General features: G+C 34.1%; 1 protein-coding gene across 1 annotated transcript in view; it reads right to left on the bottom strand.

The window, feature by feature from the left end:
- Positions 1 to 7,985, bottom strand: part of HELRODRAFT_66382 (hypothetical protein) — a gene marked incomplete at both ends in the record, with an annotated part of 9,686 nt that extends 1,701 nt beyond the window's left edge. The window contains 2 exons of the mRNA XM_009021305.1: positions 5,971 to 6,053; positions 7,829 to 7,985. Of these exons, the coding sequence (XP_009019553.1) occupies positions 5,971 to 6,053; positions 7,829 to 7,985 (240 nt within the window). The remainder of the gene's footprint in view (positions 1 to 5,970; positions 6,054 to 7,828) is intronic.
- Positions 7,986 to 9,820: the final 1,835 nt, after the last annotated feature.

The following is a 9,820-nucleotide window of genomic DNA, read 5'->3' as shown; positions in this document are numbered from 1 at the left end:
AAACACACAAACAAACACACATTGCGCGCACACTTTAACACACACACATGTGTATATAACACAGAACTGAAATAAAAGATCAATATCAATAAATGGAAAGATAAACAAGTGAATGAATGAATGAATGAATGAGCAAATTAAAATAAATAAATAATTAAGAATGAATGGACAAATGAAAAAAATAAAAATTCAAACAAGAAAGCGCTAATGACACAAACTGATCATCGAGTATAACCAAGTAAATAAACAAATGAACAAATGAACGAACAAAAAGAAAGAACGAACGAACGAACGAACAAACAAACAAATGAATGACTGAATATGTGTTGATGAGAGTGAGTGTGCTTGTGCAGTTGTGTGTGCTATCCAATTATAACTTATTTGAAGGCATACAATTGATCATTGAGTATCTCTAGCACACAATGGATAATTGAGTGACTGATGACAAATGAGATGGGTGACACTCAACTCCACACATACACACGTTTCCACGCGTTGTCTTCCATACAAAGTAGTGATGATATATCAGGATATTATATCAGGATACTATACCAGAAAAGTATATCAAGATAGTTTATAGAGGTGATACAATATTAAAGCATCTAGCATTAATTTTTGTCTGGCTAATCAGATTAATAAATTCATCTCAGTTGGCACTTTCATCGTGCTGTAATAATTTCAGCAAAGTATATAAAGAGTGTTGTTTTGGTTCTAGGGTACGTGGTCAATTTATTACCGTTAAAAACATGTCATAAGAACAACAACACCATTGACTACATTTGGAAGCATTTTGAGAATTCAGCGAGTATATATACAGACGAGCAAAGTAACACACATACAAACAAACAAAGATACACATAAACATACAAAGACAGACAGACCGACATTAACAAACCGCAGAAACCACATACACACACATACGCACATTCATACACACACATACACACACACGTACACACACAAACGCACGCGCGCACACACACACACGCCTGCATATATAAATGCCCCACAACAACACAACACACCACATCACAGACCGACACAGACTGATAAAAAGTTTTTTATTTTCTTTCATTGTTATTCCAACAGATTTGAATGGAAAGTGTAAACAGAAAGCTCACTATTGTTGTACTAATTATAAAAAATAATGGCGACGACGATGATGATAATGATGATGATGATGACGGTAATTATGATGATGATGACGATGATGATGATGGTGATGATGATGGTGTCGATAACGAAAACTGTGATGTTGTATAGAATCCCAGGTATGATGTTTGATGTTTATTTACTTATTCATGTATTTATACATAATATTCATTTGAGGAATCCCAATTGAAAGACTTGTAGCGTGTTGAAGTGCATTGCACCAAAGAGAGAGAATGGGAATAAAAAAAGAGAGAAAGAATAAAGAGAGAGAGAGAGAGAGAGAGAGAGAGAGAGAGAGAGAGAGAGAGAGAGATATATTGACATGAAAAGGAGGGAGGCCATTAACTCAACCAAATAAGTGTCCACGAGGATTCTACCTTGACCAACGAACGTCCTCAGGTTGATGCAGGGTGGTTGTGGTATGGTAGTCGGGTGACCAATCAAATAATAATAATAATAATAATAATAATAAGGATTAGTTAGAGAACCAATCAAATAATAATAATAGTTAGAATTAGTTAGAGGACCAATCAAATAATAATAATTAGAATTAGTTAGAGAACCAATCAAATAATAATAATTAAAATGATAATAATTGCAATGCAGGAAAAAACTTATTCTCTTTATTTCAGTATATGGTGCATGTGTATGCATATGAATAAATATGTCCATGAGTTTGTTTACCACTTGTGCCTTCATCCATTGAATAGCCTGCGTACGTATTTACAGGTAAACCAGCTGATGTTATTTTCATACTTGAAGAAGTTAGCAAGAAATAAAACTTTAAAATAGATGTGGAACAATAAATCAAAGGAAGGATTCCCATTCAGTCACGTGCCACACTGACATGCAAACTCGATGAATTTATACAACTACTTAGCGATAACGAACACACAACTCTCACAAAATATGCGTGCAGACTGAATTTTGTTCAACAATATGCTAATTATCATATATATATAATTATAATATATATATATATATATATATATATATATATATATATATATATATATATATATAACATAATTACACATGCACACGCGCGCACGCACACACACGCATATTTATAAATATATAAATGTATATAATACACGAAAGCACACATGTATCATATTCCATTATGAGTGAGAATTTATTGATCTAGAGGTCGGAATGTGGAAGGAGTTGTACATTATTATCTTCGACGGACGGATGGATGGATTGGGATCGTTCATTAATTATAACCTTTTAAAAATGTGTCTGAATTATTTTTTTTGTCCTCACCCTAACTCCACCTACCTACCTACCATCCTACAGTATGCGCGTCTGCAGTGCTTCTGGAAAAATGTCATTATACTTCCCTCTAACTGATATGCCACCAAAATAAACGAAACACTTTGAGATAATTTATTTTTTTATTACTGCTGTTAATTATTTTATACTAATCTTAAAATCATCAATCAAAATTCAAGAGTTATAAATATGAGTTTGAGAATCTCGTCTGCATGTTGTTTAGATGTTGGCAAAGGAAGTGTTTTTTTAATGTGTGCATATTTTGGTATTCATTAGCATGTGTTAATATAAAACAACCAACATATAAAAAAAATTAACAGCACTAACACAGGGCTGAGAAAACTTTTGTTGTGAGGGCCGCATTGAGAACTATCTTACCTTTGAAGGGCCGCATTGAGAACTATCTTACCTTTGAAGGGCCGCATTGAGAACTATCTTACCTTTGAAGGGCCGCATTGAGAACTATCTTACCTTTGAAGGGCCGCATTGAGAACTATCTTACCTTTGAAGGGCCGCATTGAGAACTATCTTAACTTTGAAGGGCCGCATTGAGAACTATCTTACCTTTGAAGGGCCGCATTGAGAACTATCTTACCTTTGAAGGGCCGCATTGAGAACTATCTTACCTTTGAAGGGCCGCATATGTACTTAAATAGCAAACTTTTTTGACCCGGAGAGAATTTTTAAAGATTTGTGGCTCCTTTTTTTCAGTCATAATGCCTGGCTGAGGACATTTTTTGGCGAACAAGACCTCGCGGGCGCATAAACTACGACTCGCGCGCCGTATAGTTTTCCCACTCCTGTCCTAAGAGAACACAATCCAACAACACAAAATATAACTGCCGCAAAAATCAAACGCACAACAATAACCAATAAACACACCCACGACAACACATCGTAATACACAACAACACTCAACAACAGACACTAGCACATAGCAACAACATTAATTTCATAATAGTATACCAACTACATCGATCTCTCCTGCTACGTTGGTTCACTTGCAGTTCAAAAGTTCAAAAGGTCACATCATATATTGATGTATACTTTATTAATGTTTCATTAAACTACACACACACACAAACTTACACGCACACAAACACACACACACCTCAAACGCACAAAGGCTTTTATAATTGTTTGTGCACGAAACATCTTCAAGTGGTTTGACCAATGAAAATTTGCCGCTAATAAGCAATACAAAAAACTGCACAAAACACAAGAATACTGCGTGTACAATGCATGCACGCACATGTATGCATGTATCACACACATGACACGCACATTGAACGCAAGTATATCACATACAAACATCGTATACACACATGCACACGCACACACGCACACACACACACAAACATCACCAAACAATACAAAACATTCCATTTGGAATACTCGAATGTATCAAAACGATCATTTTCATCGTTGTCTCTCTGCCACATTCGTTCATCTCATTGCCAAAATGCCAACCTACTAAAAAAACAAATCAATAAATTAAAAAAAGAAAATTGATTTATCTACATGTAAAAGATACAAATAATATATGTGTTTGTGCATGTTTGTGTGTACGTGTATATATATAGGTGATTGTTTGTTTATTTTTGTATGCGTTAATGTCTGTATGTGTTTGAAATGTGTGTCTTGGTAGGTATCCATATGGTCATTGTACATGTATGTATGAGGTATACGTGTGTTTTTTTCTTCTGCGGGTTAAAAGAAAGAAGAAAGTTCTTTGCCACATCAACCAACCACAACAACTACAACTATAGCAGCAGTGGTAGCAGCAACAGCAGCAGCAACAGCAGCAGCAACAACAACAACGACGACGTTTGTGTTGCGTTGTGATGTGATCGATTGCTGACTGACAATTAATTATAATTACCGTTTCAAAGAGCAACACTGACAATGATGACATCAATCACAATGATCACATTTGTTACAATAACTACAATTATCACATTTATTACAAAAATTACATTTATTGAATTGATAAAATCCGAGTTAAGGTTTTATGTTGAATCTAAAATTTAACGAAATTTAACTCATGCTAACGTTTTGAATGCAAATTCAATTTTTCTAACTGTGAAAACACTTTGTTGATTACTTATATTAAATGATTAAAACGAGCAAACACACGAACAAACAAACTAACGAACGAACAAACGAACGAACTTTTAACGAACAAAAAATCGAACACTCAACTAAAAATATGTCAAAAATACAAAAACAACATTAAACTGATAATGCTTGCAATGTCATTTTTCTGCTTGGCATTTCGGTTATTGAATAACTTTTAAATTGAATAAATTTTAAATTGAATAACTTTTAAATTGAATAACTTTTAAATTGAATAAATTTTAAATTGAATAACTTTTAAATTGAATAACTTTTAAATTGAATAAATTTTAAATTGAATAACTTTTAAATTGAATAACTTTTAAATTGAATAAATTTTAAATTGAAATCTTCTTTGGAATAATCGACAATAACCAATAAAAAAATCTTTCGTCATTTCAATCGCTCGTTCACCGCTCATTCGTAACATAGAGATAGCCTTTCTTGTGCCACAAGTCTCGACTATACTACATTGAACATTTGAAATTTCAAATCTGATTTTTGCTGTTTACTCTCATCATCAGAATTCTCAAGAGAAGTTTTGCAAGAAGACCCGTCAAGCTGATTGTTCCATGTAGTTCACATTTGATTGCTTAAAGTTTTTTAGGCAATTCAATATATTTTGACCTGAATAAATCTTCAGGAATTTCGCCGCTGTTATGTATCTCATTCAAAATTTCTGCCACTTTTTTAATGCCAAATTCATCAAAGCAATTAATTTCTTTAACAACTATCTCATCTGAACCTGGCGCTTTGTTTGACTTTATTTCGGAAAGAGTGGCACGAACTTCAGTATCCTTGGTTCTTCTACATCTTTTTAAATAAGAGGTTTTTCACCACGGATATCAAATTGAAATTGAAATTGAAATCAGCATCATTAAATAAACAACCGCAAAAATCTTGGTTGGTTTAAAAGACCCTCCATGTAGCATCAGCATAATGACTTTCATAAAAGTTACACGGTAGACAATGTAACGTGTAATTAAGTTTGATAGCATGCACACATACCTGTAATATAAGATCTTGATGGTCTGGAAAATTTTGTTGCTGTTGCTGTTGTTGTTGCTGTTGGATGTGGTGCTGGAGCTGGTAGTGTTGTTGTTGTTGGTATTGAAAAAGTTGTTGTTGGTGGTGTTGTTGCTGTGATGGTACGTTAATGTTGGCGTAAGGGTGGTTATCGTTGAAGTTTGCGTTTACGCCGATATTGCTGTTGCTAACCATCGCGTTGTTAATGTTGTTGCGTGTGTTGTTTGTTGCATTTCGTCTATAGGCATTGTTGCTAGTATATTGTTGTTGTTGCAACAGTTGTTGCTGTTGTGGTTGTAAGTTCACGTTCGTCATAAAGTAGTTGACGCCATTGCATAGTGTAGCATTGATGTTGTTGTGAATGTTGTTGTCTTTGTAGAATGGGATGCTGTTGAAAATAACCTGGTGACCGCTGTGAACGCTGTGGTGGTCGTTGTAGTTGTAGTTGCCGTGGTTGTAGTGTGGTGACGACTCACAGAATATTGCTGCAGATTTTATGTAAAAAAAGATTTTTCAGTTTATTTGATAAAAGTTATATTTCTAATAAGGAGAACGAAATAACTTGCTTTTTTGTAATACAACAAAAAACATTTTATAGCGCTATTCACAGTTTTTTTTATTAACATACAAAACTGAGTTGCAATGCGAAAGATTTTAATGAGGTATAGAGAAGTTATTGAGAGAAAGAATTTTCATCAACATTATTGATTGTGAATGTTACAAGTTGCATTTATTTAAAAGATATAAACATCAAAACACACCAACAAAATAAGAACAGATGATACACAAACAACAACAAAGACAGCATATTGTAAAACAAAAACAAAATCAACAACTACAACTACAACGGCAACAGCAGCAATAACTGCGACCACCCCTACCAAAACATTCGATCGGGTGTACCGTTACGTTGACACGGATATTAAGAAGTTGTGAAAATCTGTTTGTTCATCTCATGTTGACCACCACAATATTGCGCTGATGTGTTGTGTGTGTTGTGTGTTGTGTTTGTGTGTGTGTGTGTGATGATAACATGATGATGACGTAAAAATGATAGTACGATGGTTGTTGTAAAATAACAAATAAATGCAACCATTCCAACATTTCAATACAGAATGCAAAAACATCCTACACATACAACAAGATGAAAAAAGTGGAAGAACGTATCGCAAATAAATCAACATACATTGAAAACACATACGTCTACACATAGTTAGACCCACACAAACACACGCATACACACACATATATGTTTGTATATTTATCTTTATATATACACAAACATACTCATATACAAAGGCAAAAGCATGAACTTTTTTGTGCTACCAAGTGCTGCAGATTTTGATATGCTTCTAATGGTTACATATATTATTGTCAATTGATAGAGTGACACGTTAGAGATATCGTTATTTAAATTGTATATATCTGTCTGTCTGCGTTTCTGTCTTTGTGAGGGTCTGTGTGTGTGTGTATGTGCGTGTGTGGGTGTTAATTTATCTGTGTGATATGTATGTATGTATGTATGTATGTATGTATGTATGTATGTATGTATGTATGTATGTATGTATGTATGTATGTATGTATGTATGTATGTGTGTGTGTGTGTGTTAATGTGTCTGTGTCTGGCTGAAATTGTCGGCTTGTGTTGGGTGTGTTTCAACATGTGTATCTGAGAGAATTTTTGTGTTTTTTTGGTCTTTTTGGTCGGAATTTGTTATATCTGTCAGCATTTATTAATAATTAACATGGATATAAGTAGACAGATTACAAATAATATATCTTTTTATGAAGAAAAGTATGGATTAAAACAGAGTTCAATTGTTGTATTGCAGTAATAATATTGCAACCATTAACATTACCTTCTTCATTGTCATCATCATCGTCGTCGTCATCACCATCATCATCATCTAGTCTAATGACCTACTTAATGACATACTGGGACGATTAAGTTGTGTGTTGGTGTAAGTGAATGTGAGCTTGTGATTGTTTCTAACAGGAAGTGAAAATAAATGTTTGATTGATTGAATGAATGAATGAATGAATGAATGAATACATGAAAAAAGTAATAAAATAATTAATGAATCAATACAGTTTAAACATACGAATAAACAAACGAATGAATTAACTAAATTAGTGAAAGAACGAATGAAGTAAATCAACTAACCGAATCAAACCAACTAACCAATTAACTAACCAACCAACCAACTGATACAACAACAAACCAACCAACCAACTAACCACCAACCAGTCAACTACTAACATTGAAAATAATTCTTGGACCTAAGATAACTGACCGCCAGTCTTAGAATGGACAGCTTGTCCAATTTGGATATGACGGATTTTTCGAATGGTAGCAAGTTGGCTAGGCGTTCAAGTTCAAAGTTCAAACGTTCTCTGTGGCGTTTGCTGGGATTGGTAGAAGATGGTAGTGGAAGTTGTGGTAGTGGCGGCTGTTGTGGTTGTTTGAGAGAGAGTACTGGTTTTAAAGGGACGGTTGTTGTTGTTGGAAGTTGAACTTTTTGAGGTTTATGATTTTGTTGCTGTTGTTGTTGTTGCTGCGTGGAACGCTGGTCCTGCCTTTGACTCTTAACTGCTGCTTGTTTTTTGCTGCTGAGAAAATTAAAAAAAATTGAACCATGCTAACCATGTTAACGTTTTCATTCTTTAAAAATTTATTACAAATTTTCATAAAAAATACTCAGTATTGGTATTATAATTCTTATGTAATTATTATTCTTCTATAATTTATATTTATTTAATTATTATCACCATTTTGCGGGTCATAGCAACCAAGTTAAATAATTTCAATTATATTTTTTGCAAATGTTGATATTTTTCTTTTCTCTGATTTGATTAGTGATAAGATGTGCTGTTGAGTTTTCGCATCTGTACCACCAGCGGCGATCAAATTAAAATTACGGCGATCGAGACGTCAAATTTGACAGCAGTATGACGTCATCGTGACAACATTTTGCAGGCTGTACACGGAACGCGAGCACGTCATCGTAGTCGGAAACAGATTACTAATTGAAATAAAAACAATAAACAAAACTCACAACCAATCAGTTGAAACCAGTTGAAGCCACGACAACAACAACAATGAAAAAATAAATAAGTAAATAAATAAATAAAACCGCACTAAAAAATTATAGAAACAATAATCCCACAATATCAACAACAACAACAAAGCCGACAAAAAAAATCTGTAGCTGCATTAACACCAACTACAACTACTGCTGCTACTACTACTACAACAACAACTAAAACTACAACTACTGCTATTACTAGTACTACCACAACACAGCAACAACTACAATTACAACTATTGCTGCTACTACTACTACAACACAACAACAACATCAAAAATAACCACATCAACAACTCAACAACGACATCAGTAGCAATACTAGCATTGATCAAACTCATTACAGCTATCAATATGATCTCTTTTCAAGTGACATCAACAAAGGGTAGAATTAAATTTCTAATCAAGCGCTACATAAATGAATTCGAAGCATGTAATTATTCCTTCTTATCATACATCAGCATCATTTGATGTTATTTAACAAAATAATTGAGGTGATAGTTTTTGGAAATAATAACAGAAACATCAATCACGCCATCAATGAAACTAAATAACAACAACAACAACAATAATAATAATAACAACAACAACAACGATAACAACAACAACAATATTAGCAACATCACATCAGCAACAATATTTTATCCACAGACAAAACATTAGTGACAGAACATCAACAACGAAACTTTACTAACAACAACAACAACAGAAATATAATTTTTATCATCGTCATCATCATCAACATCATCGTCGTCGTCGTCGTCATCATCATCATCATCATCAAATGAAGCAATAAACTCACTGATGTGAGTCCACGCTCGTCATGCTTTCCACGCCTCGATTGTTTGAGAAAGTGAAAAAGAGAGAGTACACTATACACACACGCACACACACGCACACACACACACGCACACGCACACGCACAGACGACAAGCGACATTTTTATGTACATGCGTACGAACAAATATGTACACATATGCGTGCACGTACGTACACACAAACTTCATACTTTGTATGTACATATATTTTAAGGTACAGCGTACGTGCTTATTGTGTGTGTCTGAGTATGTATGCGTGTCTATGCATGTGTGTGTGTGTGTGTGTGTGTGTGTGTGTGTGTGTGTGTGCATGATGATGTCAGTCGATTAAAAAAATGCACATGTGATT

The sequence above is a fragment of the Helobdella robusta genome (assembly GCF_000326865.2).
Source record: "Helobdella robusta unplaced genomic scaffold HELROscaffold_3, whole genome shotgun sequence".
Classification (NCBI taxonomy): domain Eukaryota; kingdom Metazoa; phylum Annelida; class Clitellata; order Rhynchobdellida; family Glossiphoniidae; genus Helobdella; species Helobdella robusta.
The sequence above is the reverse complement of the archived record's forward strand: the minus strand, read 5'-3'. Positions and strand labels throughout refer to the sequence as shown.